Consider the following 20,713-nt stretch of genomic DNA (forward strand, 5'->3'; position numbering starts at 1 on the left):
CCCTCAATAATAGTAATACACTGACTGAACCTGGTCTGGAGTTGCACCTGAAGTATTCGTGGAATGGATTCATTCATTTTGTGTGTTATTTCAGGAAACAAGATGAAGTTCCTCCAGATTAAGTGAGAGAAATGCCAGCTGTGCTATGCTGGCATAAAATACTAGCTTTAAGTGTCATGAACATGTAACCCAGAGTTCAGTACACTGGTCATTGGAAGCAAAGTGGATTTTCCTCAAATGATGTGTTCAACAGGTCAGTCATCTTCTGAGTTGCCTTTCTTTCTCTCACAAGTGAAGTTGATATTGTTGTATACAGTAAATGTTGTACTTTGCACAATATTTATATAGGCAGGATGTGCCTGCCATCATTTTTAAATCTATTTCCCAGGGAATCTGTTTCTGAAATATAATTAGTCAAATTCTTACGCATACCTGTCATTCTGAGCTATTACGACTTAAGGATCGGTCTACAAACATTTCTTTCCGATTTCTTTGTAGTGTAGAATAACCAAGATAAAAATGCCTTGATGTCGGAATAAGAGAATTAAGCTTTACATCAACATGTGTTCCAAACATAATGAAATAACCGAAAATAAAATAGTCAGACACACATCACATCCTTTAATCCAGTTTATTTGTCCTCAGCAGAAAATGGAACAGGATAAAATTAAAAAGGAGAAAATAGGACAGAAGTATGTTTCTTTTTTTAATACACTTAACTAAATAATGCAGCTATGCTAAGGTGTAAGTAACTCAAACCAATATGAGGTTAAATAAAATCTTAAACAATTTGTAACGTATAGAAAAGATGTTCCATTTCTTACACTTCTTATTAGCACTCAAAAAGAGGAACAGGGGTAGTTTTTTCTCCAAACCTTTCAAAAATAAGAACCAGACAGAAATATCGCCACACTTGAAACTAAACTCCCTTTGTCCCTCACTGCTCTTGTTGGAGCAGAAAGTGGTGGGAGTAAGAGAGAGGGGGGAGGTCATTTATACCAAAAATAGCAGATCTACATGCTCAAAACACAGCCTGTAGATCTGCTATAACTATAAATCAAGCCTGATGTGTGCACGGAGCAGGAAAATAGCCTTTTTGTCTACAGTACACAATTTAGGGTCAACTCCCTGCTACCTTCAGTACTTTCAGCCTGCAAAGCAGATACATACGTTAGCAACACAATAAAAAGCCTACTACCCATTACATTTGTACACTTCGTACTTGGATCTTGTTACACTCTGGTTAACACACTTTCCCGGACCCCCCCCCAAAAAAGAAAAGAAAAGAATAAGACTCTGAACAAAGGATGGTTACCTGCCAAAGTGAGCATGAGATTAATTTACAAGCCACACTTTCATTTTTACCATTTAACATTTCAGCTGTTAGCTGGAGGTAATGTCATACTGTGCATGATATTTAGCATAGTTGGAACTGTATAAGTGATTCAATGGCGCGACAACAAAATCCACTTTTTAGGTTGTTACGTTATTGCAAAAACAGTCATTCTCCCATCCCCAAAAAAACGAATCGCCTCCCCTTTTGACTTTTGAACACTCTCTGAAATCTATCTCAAAAGATGAAAGCCACTATCATTACATTGTCTGACCTGTGAGGGCTGAGAGGAGGAAAACAAAAACAGTACCTTTAACGTTAAACTTACAACCCTTCAATATTTCTTCAATAACTCTGAAATGTACAATGCAGCTAAAACAGCCAATATTTTGTATCTAAGGAAATCACCAACTTTTCCTGAACAACAAAGTCAAATAAATATGGATTATGGCATACCCCTTTAACCAACTGAACCCTATATACTTTGTCATATGATGCATTAGGGAAAAATAGCCGATCTACTGAGCTCATAACATTTTCTGCCATTTCTGAACATTTGAGAAATGAGAACAGCACTCAATTCAGCCAACAGTGTCTCACTAATATTTGAACTCTTGTCTCAGTGGACAGGGTAGAAGAGAAGGTGGAGAGACAGCTGCATCTTAGCCAAAAATAATGTGTTGGTAAAACAAAAAGATTAAGATGAAGTTATGAAGATCACTTCAACTCTACCTACAGAACCATCAGAGCTTTTGTGCTATGCAGCAGATCCTCTTCAGCCCCCCCGGTGGACAGTTGAGTTATTTGTGACAGTTCAAACATAATTATGCCAATGGTGACATTCTCCCAGTAAAGCTAGAAACCAGAAACACAACTGTGAATCTGTGAGGTCATCAAAGTTGCCCAATATATATATAGCCAGCTTTTTTTTTAAGAACAGAAAAATACCTCCAAAAAGAATGATTACCTGGTAAACAAAACAGATTAAAAACCTCTTTACCGTATGTTATGTCATGCCTCAATATTAACAAAAATTTGAGGTTGGGACAAACATTTTCCTTTCTTGTTTCTAGCTTCTTGGGACAGCAGTGAATCTTCACTAATAATTTATATCCTGACCAATGTACATGAGTTTCCTTCCCGAAAAGTAAAATATCCGCCTCTTACTTACTCACTAAATAACGAAACTTTTCTTCAATACACTTTCTGCAAAACGTTCTCTTTTTCCCAGAGAGGGTCGTAGAATGAGATATCTGCAAAATTTCAGATAATCTCTTTTTCTTCCAAACATGAATATTTAGCAGTTTGGATTATTCTCTTGTACTCCTGTGAAAATCTCATTAGTGTAATGAAAACGAGGCCTAAACCTCCCTTTAAGTAAGGAGGAGAAACCCATGCACAGTAAAATCCTGTGTTATTTTATCCAAAGGACCCTTATGGGTCTATTTGCATAAATCGGAGGATTTTTACAGGATACAACTCAATGAATGATGAGATTGGTACCGGCAGCTATTCCACCCTGAACAGATGGTGGTGGTGGTGGATGTGAAATAGGTCTGCCACGGGGGCGTTCCAAATGACATCATGTCATCATTTGGTGAGGAGGAGGACCAAAATGTGTCTTGAGATGCTCTTGCCAGATCGCAGACAAATAATAACTTTAACAGAGGAGTTATTGTGCTATTTTTAGCACCACAAGTCCTGATTTTCCTGGTTTGTTCTCACAGGTGAGACCAGCTGCAAACGGCTTCTCAAATGTAAAAAAAAAACAAAAAAAAAAAAAACAGATCTACTCAACCTTAAACATGCCAATACTAAATCAAAAGACTTAATACCACTACACAGTAAAACTCAGTGTTCATTTATCCATTTGTAACTCTGAGAGCTTACAAATGTAACCTTACAGGTCCATTTTGTATCATTTTGTAAAGAAACACTGAATTTTCCTGTGTGCCGTTATCGCATTAACAAATGGCGCACCGCTCACAACCTGAATACACACTCACATGACCGTGCAAAAATCCAAACCACTGGGTTGAGGTGGGACCACAACGGGGCGATACAATAAGGGTCAGACAGTTGTGAATCTGATAGTCACAGGAGAACAGCTCGAGTCAAATTTAGTACTTTCCTGTAAGTCGACAACTTAACCATGCACGGATCTGATAGAAAAAAGGAAAGAAAAATAAAGAAGGCAGGGCTATCAGAGAAGACCCCCCCCCCTTAAATGAATGACAACCTGAGGATTGGTAATGGGATTCCCCACAATATCCATGAAATTATGGAGGGGGCGGGGGGGACAGAGAGAAAAGGACATGTCTGCTAACCTTAGAGTGAAACAGTTGACGGTTCAGTGTCTGTTTCCGGTAACCTTTCTGTAGTGATACAAGGAGAGTGAGCAAAGAGGAGGAAATTGCTGCAGAGGCCTCGCTCCGCGACAGATCGGGCCGATCCTTCGCCACACAGAGTCCTCTTTGACGAGTGGCTGTGTTAAGGCTGTGTGTCTGTGTCGTATGTGTGTGTATGTGATAGTGAATGTGGCTCCACATACTGGTCGCCACAAGGGTCCTTGTTCCAACTCCCATCCCCCCCCCTGAGAGTGGTGTTGTCCACAGTTATGGTCCAAACAGCATTCCTGGGCAGGGTATCAAGACTTCAAAACAAGGACTGGGTCACGCTTCCGTGACCAGAATTATAGGGTCAAAATGCAGGCTATTGCGATCATGCTTCCTCCCTCCCACCCTTCACCCACCCCAAGTACTCTGCCCCCCTCTTTGCTGTTCCTTCCTCATTTTAAGTGCCTCGTCTTTCTGATTGGATGGCTGGCTGGCCAGCCGGCGGTGGTGAAATTGCCCAGTGGTTCTCAAACTGCGTCCGGGGACCCCTCAAAAAGGGGGTCTGTGAGAAATTGTGGGTCTGTAATTCCAAAAGTGTACAAATGGACTGGTTCCATTTGTACACTGTCAGAGTAAGGGTTTTATACTGTAGACTGGGGTCCCAGAGATAAAACGGGTATCAAATGGGGGTCCGTGGCCTAATGCATATCAAACTGGAGGGATGCTTGGAAATTAAAAAGGTTTGAGAACCACTGACATAAGCCCGATCAGGAGCACTCCTCGCCGATGCGTTGGCACGAGCGGCCCACCTTGCGGTCGAGCTTCACCATCTTGAGCACGGCCTCCTGACGCCCGCGGCCCAGGTGGTCAAACATGCAGTCGTGCTGCTCCGGGAGACGGTGGAGCATGCAGAACACATAGCCTGGAGGACCGAGAGAGAGAGAGAGAGTTATGTGGTGAACATGGAATAGGGGTGCAACCGTTGGACACTTCTCCTACAGATTTTGCCCTAAAATCACACAAACCTGTACACCGTATCTCTACAGTCATGTCATCAAAATGCATCTGTCCCATCTAGCGCCATCTGCCAGATTTTTGAAAAACACATTTTTGGACACTGCTCCTACAGATTTTGCCCTAAAATCATGCAAAGCGGTACACAGTATCTCTACAGTCATGTCATCAACATGGATCTGTCCCATTGCCCATATTCCCTCCTGATTGGCTACCATTGCCTTCCAAAGTTTGTGTATGCGACCTGATGGTCGCTTATCTCCCGATTTAGGGAGTCTTACTGGAAGAAATAATGAATCATTAAAAAGACAACGATGGGACACGGTCAGCGTAGGCTTTTTGTGAGAATTTGGTGAGGAAGGAAAACGGAGCGGACCTAGTATAGAGCCCTGGTGGCTCCCAGGCAATTACGTATTTTATACAGCGTCTAAGTGGTTACGTGCTACTTTTCAATCCATTGTTTTGGAGTTGGAATAAACCAATTCAAAGTTGATAATTAGTGATGTATTTAGTTTAGAGAAAAACAATTGTTTTGTCAGGAAAATACTGTAAATTTACCAAAGGTTTCAGCATTTGCTCCATCTCAGGTACTAATAATACGGTCTGTTACAGTTTTACTAGTACTTCAGTTAATGCTAAAAAGAGATATTTTGTCATTTAAATATTTGAGCAAAATGGGAAATCGATAAGAACCAGAATCGATCCTATAACAATGCCCCGGCCTAGTCTGGCTCCACCATCTTTATCTGTCGCTTCTGTGCTCTCCGTGAGCAAAGACACAAGAAGTAGCATTACCATTCACTCGTATTAATTAAAACAATAAAAGCACCAGAGGGAGTGCTTCATCATGGTTATTGGCAGGGTTGTGCTGCGACATGGGCACAATGTGAGGTAGAGTGGCATCGCCCCGCAGAGCCGGGCCAATAACCACAACCTCCAGTGTTTTATTGATCTTATACAACAGCACACTAGCACGGTCATTTTAGCATACAATGTGATGTTTGATATCTGCTGTTCCAAGATCTGCTGTTATTTGACTGATTCTTTTCCTCTATATTATTCTCTTTCTCTATTCCTACTCAAATGCAAATGTTGGGAATGAAAAATAATTAATTCCACCCACTCTTTCACATCTATAACCACGTGATGTGATTGAAACCATAGATATATATAAGAAGGCTAGATGGCGCAAGGCGGAGTCGGCGGCGTCGTTCACTGGCGGCCATCTTAGGACAGGACCATCCCCCGCGTCCTGCCGTTGTATTGTGCCTGTAAGGTGAGTGATCTGCACACTTAAATACTCTTTACTCTCTGAAATCTTGACCGATTTACTAACGGTTTGGATTATTACAAACATTATTAGCGTGGCTATGAGCTCAGGCTGGTTGACATGTTGAAATTGAAGCTTTTCATTTCGAAAAAAGAGCATGCAGCATAGTTAAGTGACATGGCTGCTTGCACAAGTTCATCAAGACAACAACAATCGAGATTTTCAAATATTATCAGGTTTTCCTGAGACCAATAACGATTTCATGACAACTAATCTTTTGTCTAAATTACATTTCTTTGTGTGGATATTGTTGTATTTTTTAGCTGCAGGCTAAGAGACAAGAAAGAGGCTGTGAGTGTGAGCTAGACCTATATCTTATTACAAAGTTGACAGCAAAGTTACAATGGTGGGAGAGGCAGAATTACATGATTTCCAAGCGGTTTGGTTTGTTAAAAATATCTTACATTTAGATACATTGATACAGGGAATTGCTGGCTTTTTGTTTACAGAAATAGGCCTAGGCTACTGTATGTGAACTTAAGTCTGTTGTGAAGATGCCTGATTGTTTTGCTGCCAAATGCCTATGGCTGCTCCAATGAAAGGAGTAGGCCTATCCATATGGAACCTGTGGGATCACCTGCCACAAATATGACAATATTATATTATAATTAGGATAATCATTATGTACAATACAAGTTCTGCTTCACAGGAACAACAGGGCTGTGAGATAATAACATTGCAAGAGTGTTGTTGACCCTGGCTTTTAGAAATATTTCTACCACCTGTTTACACACTTTTTAACTCTTTTATTGTGGTTGTCTTATTCTCAAAGTTTGCATAGGCTAATGCATACATGCATACATACATAGTGTACATAGGCCTACATACATCCTACATAAATCCTTAAAGGAGTAATTCACCCCCAAAACGACTTTTTTTATATAGATTATTCACACCATGGAGACTTGAGTTCAATAATTTCTTTTTGTGTTTGTCACATTCTTCACAAAAAAATGATTATAGTAAATTTACCTCCATTGATTCCGGATGGGGACGAATGCATTTGGGTCCCCTTCCGGAATCAATGGGGGTAAATTTATTGGGGTAATAATAATATTAATAATATTATAATAATCTGTCTACTGCTAATTTCAGGATTTGTTGTGCGACGCTCTTTGAAGAAGCTGTCCTGTGATGTCTGCCGGGCCAGCCTTGTGACCGATGCTGAATCTGCCTGTAAGGACAAGAGCTACCACCTGCTGACCCTGAAAAGCAATGGAGGTCTGGTGATACCATCTGTTCTGAAGGCATGGTGAAGGCAGCAGAGTGGGTCGTTCGCCAGGCATCTGCAGAATCCAGATGAAAACAGCCCATAGGATAGGAGGATAGGTTCAGAGGATGTGTTTTTGCTCAGGCATTGACAGTCACCACCATACACTGATGAAGTTAGTTATGTCCCTGTTTTTTAAGCTGAGGCTGCACCATATTGCTAAAATGACTACCCAAAACAGTCCTTTTTAAAGGCCATTCGCTCAAACTCTGTGTGCACATACAGAAGCCTAATTTTGACTTCGAGCCAATGTTCCTCAGTGGTTTATACTGTGTATATATATATATATATATATATATATATATATATATATATATATATATATGTATATATGTATGTATGTATGGAAACATTTCATCCACAATTCCATGCTGTATTGATCTGGTACCATAGGAGAGATAACAGGCAAACAATGATCAAATAAAACATTCTTCTACATTCTATAATTGTGTAGTCTTCTTGTAAGTAATGCAGATGTTAAATAATGGGTCATTTTTCCCCCAATGAATGTATTTGAGTCTGGTTTACCTCCTTTTTAGGCTTTACATTTAAAGTTGACTCCAAGCAAGAACGTATGAGCCCATGAGTAGTGCACTGAATGCCATCTGAGAAAAGGAACACACTGTGATTTTGCTATTCAGTTAATGCTACAGGTATACTTGATGATGGTAAATCCTGTCTGTCTCTCTACACTGCCACACCACCGCCCTCTCAACAGCCCCCAACAGTTCCAGTCTAACCCCCAACCTCATTGATCATTGTTGAGCTGTTCAATACAATATTGGTCCATTGAACCTTCAAACAGGTGTACTGCATGTAGCCTACTTCAATATCAAGGGCCACCAAAAGCTACCTGTGCAGCATGGGGTTTAACACAAAAAAAAAAAGATTATTATATATCATGATTATTGCTGTTATGACTATAGTTGGTATATATTATGTATGTACTCGTCTAGCTGTTAGTGGTCTGATTTCAGAGGGAGGGGAGGATTGGTCATGTTACTGATTGGGAAATGACTTGCAGTTGCAGTGCTGAAATAAAATGTATTATTTTAGTTAAAAAAGAGGTTTATTTGGTTTTGTTATGTCCTTAATAAAATAACCTTGAAGCCCCATCTCTAATCTCATATTTTACAGAATGGCAACATGAGACTATTTTATATGAAATAAATATAAGCCAAATGAGACAGTTTTTTATATTAAATAAATACATTGATACATTTAATACATAATGTATTAAATAATATAAATATTACTAATAATGGAACTATTACATGTTATATTTACAATATAAATACAGTGTGTATAGCTAATTGCTTTACTTTACCTATATACTTAATGTTATTTCATATGGAAATCCATGGTTATAATTATTCTAAGTATACAGTAACGTAGCTACGTTTCTTAGGTTTATAACAAACCAATCCGTTTCAAAATAGGTTGAAAATTGAGCAAGCTCTGGTCATTTAAATAGTTCATGCACTATAGAAATGAATGTTAAACTGGGCGATCGGTCCTGTCCCAAGATGGCCGACCTGTAGCGTCGTCAGTCCCCATTGGCCAACAGCGGGCGTGAGCTATCTAGCCTTTATATATATCTATGATTGAAACTGCACTGCATGTCAGAACGGCACTGGTTTCTCCAGACATAATGTTGGCTCAAACAATCTTCAAATGCTTCCGGCTAACATCAGAAGTGCTGAAAAGCCACAGAAGATAAATGAAATGTTCCGCCTATCCCCACTACTCTTTCGCCTTTGCAGTCACGAACAAAAGGTCCTACGTTAAATCTAATTCTTCAAAGCCCATCTAGCTTCCTGCTAAACAGAAATCGGAAACATTATATTTTAAAGGTTATTAAAAAATATATATATATATATATTTCTGTGAACCAAAATGCCAAACAAATGGCTTCCTGTGTATAACTTTTAGGGGCATAATTACAGACTGTTGCATTTGAAGATTATAGAGTTGCCAAATTAAAAGGAAAACAATAAATAAACAAGAGTAGAAACATAACAAATGCCGACGATTCCATATATGTGGCCTGCACAAGACAAATAAGCAATTAACATTCAATCATGCTGGTTATATACAGTATAAATAAATGCTGAGGAGGACCAGTAGACCATGATTTCAGATCAAACTAAAAGCAATCCAAGAGATTATGAAAGCAAGTTTGTTATTGTGGCACACATGGCAGGAGCTTAGTTTGCAAAGACTCAACTGGCTAGTGCTTTGATGGGAACAGTGACTAAAGCAGGGGTTTTCAAAGTGGGTGACGGGGCACCCTGGGGTGCCGCGACGGCAGTCCAGGGGTGCCGCGAGATCATTTGATAATATTTGGAATGTATTTGGACACTTGAAAAAATATTTAGTATAATTTTAAACTTGAAGTACAAAGTTATTTTCAGTCAGTTCTAACCAAAATGGCTATTATCTCAATGTTTTCCTCGCAACATAATAACTAAAATATCGTCACTGTCGGACAGAAACCTCGTATCTCCAAGTTTCAAATGTGTACGTCTTTTGGTAAAGCAAAGCCCTGCTTCATCATACAAGACTGTCGCACAAAACTAGTGAAAACAGCCGATCTACAAGCACGCAACGCCTCGAGGTGCGAGGCGTTGTGTGCTTGTAGATCTGCTGTTTTCACTAGTTCAGTACATTTTATAGATGATAAATACACCACGACACCGGACAATGATGATATGCTATAAATATAAGGTGCTGGGAGTGAAAATTATAATGTAGGGGTGCCTCGGATTAAAAAAAATATCCATGGGTTGCCCTGAGACAAAAAAGTTTGGGAACCCCTGGACTAAAGAATTACGTGATTTTGATCTTCATCTCTGAGAGAGATTAAGTAAGTACTGACCACAGCGACAGGAGCCCAGCTCTTGCTGCACCAGCTCTAGTTTGGTTTGGCAGCGGTAGCAGCGTCTGCGATTTTTCTGTTTGGGCCCCGAACCTCCAGGGACCTCCTCTTCCTGTCTCCCCGCCACCTCATCATCTTCTTCCTCTTCCGTCCGCGGCCGCTTCTCCGGCGATGGCTCGCTCTCTGGCCCCGAGGCTGAAAGAAATTGAGAGCAAAGACGTCAAAGAAGATGAAATTCTGAACTGTGTGGTCTATGGCTTGACAGATATTTATTTTGGGTAAAGAAAAAGAAATGTGCTTAAATAAAACAAAGTTTGTGTTTACCTATCAAAGTTATAATTATTTAAAATGTTGAAAAATCTCAGACAGAACATCGGCAATAGGCAGTCTATTGGCTGTAAATCTAACCCAAACCCACACAAATGTGTGGAGCTTTAAAGAGCGCATTACCTGAGTCACGGGGGCGTTTTGTGGGTGTGCAGAGCGTTCCTTGGGCTGTTTCTGTACATGATACGCCTGTGGGAAATGACATTTGAAAGGTCATACAATTTATAGAGTCAACTTATATTCAAACAGTCATTCAGTTACAGTACATCATTTTGAAAATTAAACAGACAGCTTTCTTTTCATTACTTCCATTATCTCTCCACATTAACAGTGATTGCAACATTACAAAGAAGTCTCCTAGCATAGTACCATTAGTAGAACTCACAAGTCTCTCTCTAGAAACTGAGGACAATCTCCGTCTTCATTTTACTCTAGGGCATTCACCTAACATTAGAATATTCGAATATCAAAGTCACTATTCGACATTGATCACCGAAGTCGAATATATATATATATTTTTTTTTTTATAAAAGCGTGGCTAGATAGGAAGTCATAAGAATGAGTTGTCAATGCCCCTGGTAGATCAATTTTTTAATGCTCTATACTGATGCATCACGTTTCGTCTCCTGGAACAAATTACCAGTGGGAAAAACAGCGGACAGCCGGCAAACTCAATGTCATGATGGAGGAAGAGCCAGCTAATGCAACTGTCACTGCTAGACCGAAAATTGCTAGTTTTTATTGGATGGAGAAAAAAAAAGAAAAAAAAAATTATATATATATATATATATATATATATATATATATATATATATATATATCCTGTCGAATATTCGACTATTGGAATACTTTGAGGTCGAATAATTTGAATACTAAGAATCACTATTTGTGAATGCCCTATTTTACTCTGCAGCTCTCTCAGAGTTAGAGACCTATAGGGTCCATTTGGTTCCATACTATCAATCATTTAGCTCGGGGACCCAATGAAACCCCCTCAAGGACACCTGTGGGTCCCCAGGTTGCATGTTGAAAACTGAAGAAAAAGTGATAGCACCATCTTACCTTCCCTTGTGCTGGGAAACGAGGGTGAGGGGTTCTCAGTCGACGGCGCCTCCGAGCTGGCGGATGAGGAGGACGATGAAGATGACAGGGATTGGTTAGCGCTACTGCTGTTCATGTCGCTGCTGAAGACAGGGGACTGGCTACTAGCGGTGCTTTGGATGGCCTTGGAGCTGCACTCCTCCTCTGGCTGCTTCTTCTCAATGTCTGGGGTCAAGAGAAGCACATCCCAGTAAGAAACAAGAATGTGTTAAGCCTTATTGAAACGCAGTAGTGTCGCGTCACTTGCCATCAACAGCTAACAAGGATTGTTGTGTGATGGAATGTACATTCATGTTAAAGCTGCATTCAGTTTTTTTTTTTTTTCAAACATTTTTTTTTTCAAACCCAGAAAAGATAGGTATATTTTCCCAGGGTTACTCAATGGCTAGGATTGACACTGCCATGTTTAGTGACAGTGTGGTGTAATGTGTGTAGAATATGGCACAAGTACTCCCATGGTTGAAGGTTCCATTCCCTATCTAACACTAAGCAAGCTGTTTTATTCCCAATACAAATGAATGAGCAGTATGACCTATTCAATCATTTATTGCCAAAGCCAACTTACAGATGATTTAGAACAGTTTTTCTCAAATGGGGACACATGTACCACCAGGGGTATGCAGAGGTACTACAGAGGGTACTTGAAAGAAAATGGTAAAGATATAACATTGACAAATGTATGTGAAAGTGCTGCTCCGTAAAACGAAACCAAATTAAGTAGGAATTTTACTGTTACTGAATAGAAAACAGGCGACTCGCTTTTATTTTCAACATATTGACATACAAACTGGACTTTTAATGTCAGTATTTTCTAGTCAAAATGTTGTTGTTCATTCAAGGGGGTACTTGGATTCAGCAATCAGGAAAAGGGATACTGAAGCCTAAAAGGTTTGAGAACCACTTATTTAGAATGTATTTAGGTGTGCTCAGAGATGTCAGGTGTACTTGATACACCCGACGAAGGCCGCAGAGCCCGAAACACTGTTTTAATGAAATATATTTGGGACCATTAACATTATGTGTGGATCTTCTCCTTTCTACGGTGTTGCCCGTTTGATCCAGCACCTGTCAAAATAGCCTATTTGTGGAATGTGGATATGCCTGCACCACTTGGACTGCTATTCAATTTTACAAGTGAAATTCTGTGTATGTGCAAACTTATCCAAGCCGGTGAATTCAATAATGTTTAGGATTCTTATTAAGCAGCTCCACTTCAAAACTGGTGTGGTACACACTTCTTCCAAAGCTGGAGGGCTCGATGGAACCATGCACTGGACAGCCTCATTTTCAGCTTTAGCCTCTCCTCCACACACAAGTGTAGTCTAACCCATTTCTGCTGGGCCTCGGCACTCATGTGCATTGAATCTATTCTGAGCACTTGAGCCTGTCTGTGATGGCAGACTCACAGGAGAGAGTCTGTGGGGTCTTCATGGTCTGCCATGGTCTCTGGACACCATGACTGCCAGGGTTCAAGAACAAACACAACTGAACCCTCCCAAACTGAATACATAGTTTAGAAGGCACAGAGTTTGTTATATATTTATTAGAAATACACAGAAAGTCCACAGATTTATGATGTTTTGTGCGACTACACGTCGCATGATGAAAGTGGAAAGTGGAGGAAATTTACAGAGGGTAAGGAGCATAAAGTGTTGCATATTCTGGTTGGGAAGACCGCAGAGATGTACAATACATTGAGTAACTTTTTCATATTTACCGTCTCGTGAGACAATGCGACGTGCCGTTCAACAATTGTTGCGACAAGCATAAACTTAAAAAAAGTCACCTGTTGACTTCAATGACACTGAAGTTACTGTAGCATGAAGCACAGACGCTATACTGAATTGTGTCCCTTACTTTCAGGGAGGAAATGTAGGTCTCCATGACTCTTGATTTCCTGTCACCGAGGAGATATTCTGTTGGCAATGTTTATCCAGCAGACTATTTAAAGTGAATAGTTTGTGCATTTGTCACTCTATAGCTTGTTTGCATTCTTAGCATTCCACTTAACTCGCTGGTACAGTCAGTTTGCCTTCAGCAAAGGCTGGTTCTGTCCCGTGGTTTAGGAAATGTCATCAAGAATGAGTTACAACTTACCATTATAACATTTGGAGCAGAGGTTCATGGTTTTGCTTGAGCTGAAGAAAGACAGAAAAGAAAAATGTTAGAAACATGGAAAGGCAAACATGGGACAGTTGCTTAATTAATTGTCAAGTTACTTGCTCCAAGACTCGGTTTTAAGGGTCCCCCAGCGATGGATAATTGGCCCCCTCCTTTTTCCAAATCATTTAGTCAAAAATAACTGATGTAAACGTATAGATCTATTCTTTGCTGAATGTACACAGAATGTTCACATATGACACACCTAGAATATCCTAATAGAGGGAATGCACCATATGCCACTCATCTAGACTCAGTGGCAAAACATAAAGCAGCTTGAAGCACGAGTTTGGAAGCGCTCGTTGGGTAACTCCTCATGACTCCCACTGACTTTTTTGCCACTCAGTAGGCGTTCCCGCATAACTTCCGGGTACGATGATGTCACGCGTATACCCACAGATATAAAAAGCTGGATGCTTCATTCGCCTCTGCAGTTCATTGGAGCGACGTGCAACAATTGTAGTCTTGGATAAACTAAGGGACTGTTGGCAATCAAGTGACTACTGGCCAATCACAACGTGTCTTTTCCGGGACTTATCCAAGGACTGCAATTCAATTCAACAGAGCCAGTTCCGAATTCCGAATTGCGCGGCTCAGCTGTTCTTACAGGCCGTGTACGTAAAGACCCCCACCTGCCTCTGGTTGGCCTAGCAACTTCCGTATGTGTGACGCAGCGTGGAAGCGATGCACACGGATTCCCTTTGTCCCTCGCTGCATATGCCCCAGAGCCGAAGGAGGCGTCTACCTTTCTATGTCTATGTGCATGCCCTCCATTTTGAAAAAGTCGCTTTTTCAGTGCTCACTGTGATGGCATTAAAACTACATCTCCCAGTGCTGACAGGGACACAGTAGAAGTAGGCTACATCTCCTAGGTGGACTGCGTCCTGGGGTCTCTCACCACTTCCCTGAAGAAGGAATGTCTAGGGAGCTCTGCTCATCCTGTTGCTAATCCTGACCCAGATAACGATATACAAATTAGTTATGTGGACAGGATGGCATTTTTCCCGATCTACCCTTTTGTTTTCAGAAATGTCAGAAATAATGATGCCGCTACTTGACTCCAACGCAGGGTTGTTATGTTGCCATTGTTCAAGAGTAATTTAACAACACACAGGATAGCTACATCAGAAAGGGCTGGGCAATTAACCAAAAGATAAATTGAAACCGATATGAGAACGAAGATCTGACGTGATCTTGCTAATATTATGTTAATAGAATAACGGAGAACCAGTTCTTTTCTATCTAGATTTTTTTATATCAACAAATTGACATGTTTTAAACTGTATATATTTTTTAACAATCAACTAAATCAATCAGTCTGATTAACCATTAACTCTGTATTAAACAATGCTGGCATTTATTAATTGTAATATTGTATTTTGAAGTCATATTGCCCAGCCCTATTTAACTCTTGTGGTGTTTTGTCTCAACCCATTTCTGGTGCCATTACTGCCATAGCGGTTCAGTGGTTGGGTTGGTGTGATGGTCGTTATGGCTACGGGGGGAAAAAAGTGGGATGATGGATGAAGGAATCTCCCATCAGAGAATTGAAAGAAGAAGAAGAAGAAAGCGAGTGGCATTGCGGGTGACATGGGTTACTTATGAACTACATTATCACTGTGTGAGGAATGTTTAACTGGTAAATATGGCAGTGTTCTTTATCTCAACTCACTGTCAAATGCTTAACTGTGTATGTACACTCTGCTGGCCAATGAGCTGCTGGATTAGTACGGTTGGTTAAGTGCATCAGTCAAAGGAATTACAGCAGTAATATTGTGGCTAAGTCACCTTCTTCATCATGCACTTCTTCAATTTCCCAGCTGGGATTTGAACATGCATCCCTTTTTTAGTAGCGTGTTCCTCTGTCCACATGGACCACTATATAGTAAATGCAATTTCAATAACACACCTTTACAAGGTTCAGAATCAAAGCTGCGGATGTCATGAAACCACGTTATGTTTGTATGCCAGAGGCACAGTGGTCTGGTAGTGTACTGTCCATTTAGGCTTTGTTCAGTCAACAAATCCCATTCGTTTCTCAAATAAGTTATCAGATGGGATTTATGTATTCAGACATTATCAACCTATCTCAATTCAAAATTCAGTTCTCGTTTTTTAACACTTTCCATTTGTTTTTCTTTTTGTTCAGACTTGAACTTAAAACCGATTGAATTCTGGATAGGCCAAAAATCGAATTTGGGCTGCCAGTCTGGACAACAGAGTTGCTTGATACTTCACTTGAGGGCCTGCTGTGCTTGTTCCATGTGTAAAGTGTATGCACTGTACTGCTACACAATGTGACGTTGATATCTCTATGCCACTGCCACTCAGATAAATTCCTGGAACTGGATATCATTATCCAATTTGGATAAGAAACTGTTAAGCTTGTAACTGCATGACGATGTGCTAGGAGGGAATAGTTTGACCACTTGAACCGTATCTTATACTTACTAAGGAAAAAATATATATAAAATCCATGTCACAAAGGTTATTCATTCATTGATACTGTTGTCTCCGATTGCAGACATCTTGGTGGCAAACAACAACAAGTGATTGTAATGTAATCAAATAGCAGAGGTGATAAGAACTAAACAACACATTTGCCATATCTTTGTATTAAAGAAAGATTTGTATTTTTACTGATCTTAGAAAAGACGAGTAAGAAAAGAGCTCCTAACATAACTATGCATGCTCCAGCGTCCTGCTTTACAAAGGACTGACACTGAGATGACTGATGACTATACAGTAATAACATATGGAAATCAGGTACTGCAGGTTACTCCATAGTTTGCTTAGTAGGCATTTAAGTGGCGACAGTTCTTCCAAAATGAGTCAATCATACTGCTGCTGCTACCTGTATGTCTGTGAAGAGATCATGTTGCTTGCTTTGCATTGGAATTCCCATTTCATAAAAAAATATCAGTTAGGCCCATGACACAGCTAATACATTTGATCACGCCACAAATGGATATAAAGTTTCCATTCACCCCCCATCTGGCCATCTCCCTATAATAAAAAGGGTACAAAAACTATTTTTCAAGCATTATATAAAAATATATTATACCTATTAAATGTTACAAAACCCAGATGATGGATCCCTTTGCACAAAAGAAATACTGAATGAGAAACTTCATGTATTTCCTTTAGTCTAAAATATCTGAATAACATTTTGAAAAGGAGCATTGCTTCGATTTTCCAGAGTTAAGTCCATTCCCAATGTCCACCTTCTGGACCTCTCATCCACACGCACTTTAACAGCAACACAATACGTCAGGCCGGCTGTTTCTGTCAGCCATGAGCCCTGTCAATGGCTCTGAGACAGCAGCTCCATATAGGCCTTTCATACCATTGTATCTATAGGACTATGTCTAACCAAATACACCGGGACACTAGTGTAGGTCCAGCACATATTTTACATGTTTAACCACTTAAACCACTGATTCTCAACATTTTCAAATTCAAGGACCCCCAGTTTGATAGGCATCAGACCGCAGACCCCTATGTGCTCCCTTTTGGGTCCCAATTATACACTCACATATATATATATAATCCTCCGTGTTAATTTAACTTTGAAAAGTGTACAAATTTGCACAATCCCTCCCGAGTTACAAACTGATACATTTTCTTTGGTGGTCCACGGACCTGATGTTGAGAACAAATGACTTAAAGCACTTTAACCCTAGCATCCCTATTCTGGCCATGTCACAATAGGTGGACATTAAGGCCCGAATATACTGTAGGTCAACCAAGCTGATGCTTTTAGATCGGCTATTTTGGGCAAAAATATTTAGTTTTTGTGCGCATGGAAAAAAGGAGGGGACCAAGTATACTACAGTGGGAGGCCGGTCAGTACAATATAATGGGGTTTAAGTGGTTACGCCTTGTTTAAAGATTTTTGAAAATAGACAAACAAATAACAAGCTAACGACCTCATGACGACATGACCAAAATAGGGGGTTAAACAAGTGGTTAATGGATTCAACCGATTCAAATGGCGACATTTATACGTTTTCTCTGCTTAATAAGACTAATTCATTGTCCAATGTGGGGTTTGCATTGTTAACATTTCCTGCCCTGGTGGTGATAGCTTAATTCAGCAGTCAACACTCCACCATTTAAATGATATCATGTCATGGTAGGCCTAAAGCTCAATGCAAGGACTTTGGATAATGTCCTTACATGTGTATGTGGGAATGTACTTAGAGCACTGAAGACATTACTCAAACATGGCCAACCTATTAGCCAAACATAATCCTGGTATAATCTATAGAGTAGTAGACGATTGCGCCACACCGACTGTGTGTTTACAGCTGGGAGTCATCTGTTCAACGCTGACAAGAATGGTGAATTTACCTACTGGGGAGACCACAGTGACACATTATCAAATAGAATTGATTCCCCTGAATTATCCTTTCCTAGCATCTGGCAATATGCTAATCTAGCATTAGGCCTAAAAAAGGCCTAGGATTAAAAATTAAAGAAACATAATGGTCGAGTAAAATGACATATCCAATAATATCTAGTATTCATGCTAAAATGGTTGCTAAGAAGATATGCATACTGTAAACCAGTCACCAGCTGCTGGCAGATAACAACTCAAACTCAAATTTCCCCTTACGCCCCATGTGTTTGAAAATAGGTTTGTCAGTGTACGAACACATATCAAAGGAAACATTCAAATAGAAAACAAAAATACTACTGTTGAATGAGGTCGAATGCTATTTGTATTCTATGCTTGTGGGGGTAGAATATGGTGGACACAGGTGTTACTCTGAGACCATAAACATGCTGCCATTAGCGTCACCTGACAGTGACAGTTGTGTGACAGATCCTTTCCTACCCGCACAGAACAACTTAAAAGGGATGTGTGTTTTTCTTTAGGAGACTAAATAAATTGATCGATCCGTCATGTCATCATAATGCGGATCGATTAATGCGTCGAATGTTGGGGGGGATTATCATCAATTTATTCAAGTCAAGGACCCCCAAATTAGCCCGCGGCCCTCACTTGAAAAGATATGCCAGGGACCCCCATAAGAAAATATTTTTGAGGCTCTACCTGTGATTCCCAACCATTTTAGTATGACATGCATTAGGCTAAGGACCCCCATTTAATGCCATTTCTATCTCTGAGACCCCCCCCCCCCCTTTTAAATCAATTTTAATTTAACAGACCCATAAGGGGCCCATTTGGTTCCTAACTATCATTTAGCTGGGGACCCCCTGGAACTCCCTCAAGTACCTCGGACCCCCATCACATTTAACAGTACAGTACAGCCAAATGTTTGCTGTCACCAGGGCTGACAAGTGGATTACATCCGGTATGTAATAGACATCGACCACTTCTCGACGAGAAACAATGCATAATATCGACACAAAACGTCTCAAATGAGGCCCGGAACACTGAGATTTCTGAATATAACACTTTGTTTTAACAACATATGTACATTATGTGCCACATCCGTGGTTGTTTTTCGGTCGACAACAAGTAAAAACCGGGGGAGGGGGTTGGTTGGTTGGTTGAATTTAAAAGGAACCTGGCGACAATAAATCATCTCCAATCTTTGGATACATCACCTTCCTGACAAGCAAATAAGCTCGTAAACACACAAACGTCAACATTTTAGACGTTTCATATCCACACCAGACGGACTAGCAGTGGTTTGTTACAGTGTAAAATACAGTAAATGCTATTTCTAAAGCCAGCACAAAAAAGGTATTAACTTCCCAACCCCCACTCACAGTCTCTCTCGGCCTCCCCTGCACAACAGAACAACAACAATGGGGGCTTTGGTTAAAAGGCTACTAAAAACGCCAGTGAGAATGTATTATTTCAAATAGTTTAACACGTTTTTATGACCGTTTCCCACCACCACAATTAAAACAATAACACTTGTTTAGACGATTATGTTTCTGTTTTAGTTGAAAGGTGCAGTCACTCTGGGTATTGGGTGTGCTGCTGCTGCTGCTAAAGCGGCTAAAATTAATAATGATCCCAACCATCCTGACGAAAACACCAAAAAGAAAATGTAACGCAAATGATAAATTCAAACAGCCCCTAAAAAGGGGGGAAATCGCCGATCTACAAGCCCACAACTAGTCACGATGTGACGAGTTGTGTTCTTGTAGATCAGCGATTTTTCGCCTATATCCTTTCAAACTGGGCTTAAACGGTCATGGGGAGGGTGCCCCGTTTGAAAACATATTCAACCGACAATAAAAGCTCCGGAATGTTGGTTCTTCTTTCTTACCCCCAGAATCCACAGGGACATCGGGGCGGCAGGCTGGATGCCTCGCTGCGTTCACTCGTATCTCCCATGACTGGAAAAACCACAACGCGAGGCTGGAGGATGTGTCCGGGGCCTGTATGTATGTGTGTGTGTGTGTGTGTGTATGGAGCTCCTTCCCCGTCTCAACACTAGAGCCGTATAGTTTGAAACCAACAAGATAACAAGTGATAAAAGATCCTCTCGGTCTCAAAAGTCCCCCCGAAAATAAAGCAAAAGCCACGACAAGAAGAACCGAGGAGACGACTCGCGTCGTCGTCGAAGGACTCCAAATCACGATCGGTCTTCTAAAAAAAGAGGGGTTTAAAAAATAAATAAACCGGATTGATCGTTCTTTCGTTCGTTCAGCCGTCCTCTCTCGTCTCTCACGGGACTCAATGCGATCAGCTGGACTGTGGACGACGCTTCGACGTTTTACGAGCAGTACATATAAAGGAGGAGGGGAGGGGGATCTGTAAGCACTGTGCAAGCATAGCAAACCCCCAGTGGTGGAAAAAAAAGTAGCCTATACTCAAATGTTTTACTTAATAAATACAAGTAGCAATATTAGATATTACTGTGAAGAGATCATGTTGCTTTCTTGCAATGGAATTCCCATTTCATAAAAATATTAGTTAGGCCCATCATGACACAGCTAATACATTTGATCATCTAGCCACAAATGGATATCAAGTTTC

The 20,713-nt window shown here is 40.4% G+C and overlaps 1 protein-coding gene across 1 annotated transcript; it reads right to left on the bottom strand.

Moving 5' to 3' along the window:
• Positions 1–635: 635 nt before the first annotated feature.
• Positions 636–20,396, bottom strand: LOC308301365 (AN1-type zinc finger protein 3 homolog). Its single transcript, XM_080745329.1, has 6 exons — positions 20,001–20,396; positions 13,687–13,727; positions 11,551–11,754; positions 10,612–10,677; positions 10,162–10,356; positions 636–4,591 (listed from the first exon to the last, which is right to left on the bottom strand). Exons 1-6 carry the CDS (start codon positions 20,066–20,068, stop codon positions 4,437–4,439), a joined length of 729 nt encoding a protein of 242 aa, XP_080601455.1. The 5' UTR covers positions 20,069–20,396; the 3' UTR covers positions 636–4,436.
• Positions 20,397–20,713: the final 317 nt, after the last annotated feature.

Source organism: Nannobrachium achirus, assembly GCF_963921795.1.
Source record: "Nannobrachium achirus genome assembly, chromosome: 16".
Lineage (NCBI taxonomy): Eukaryota > Metazoa > Chordata > Actinopteri > Myctophiformes > Myctophidae > Nannobrachium > Nannobrachium achirus.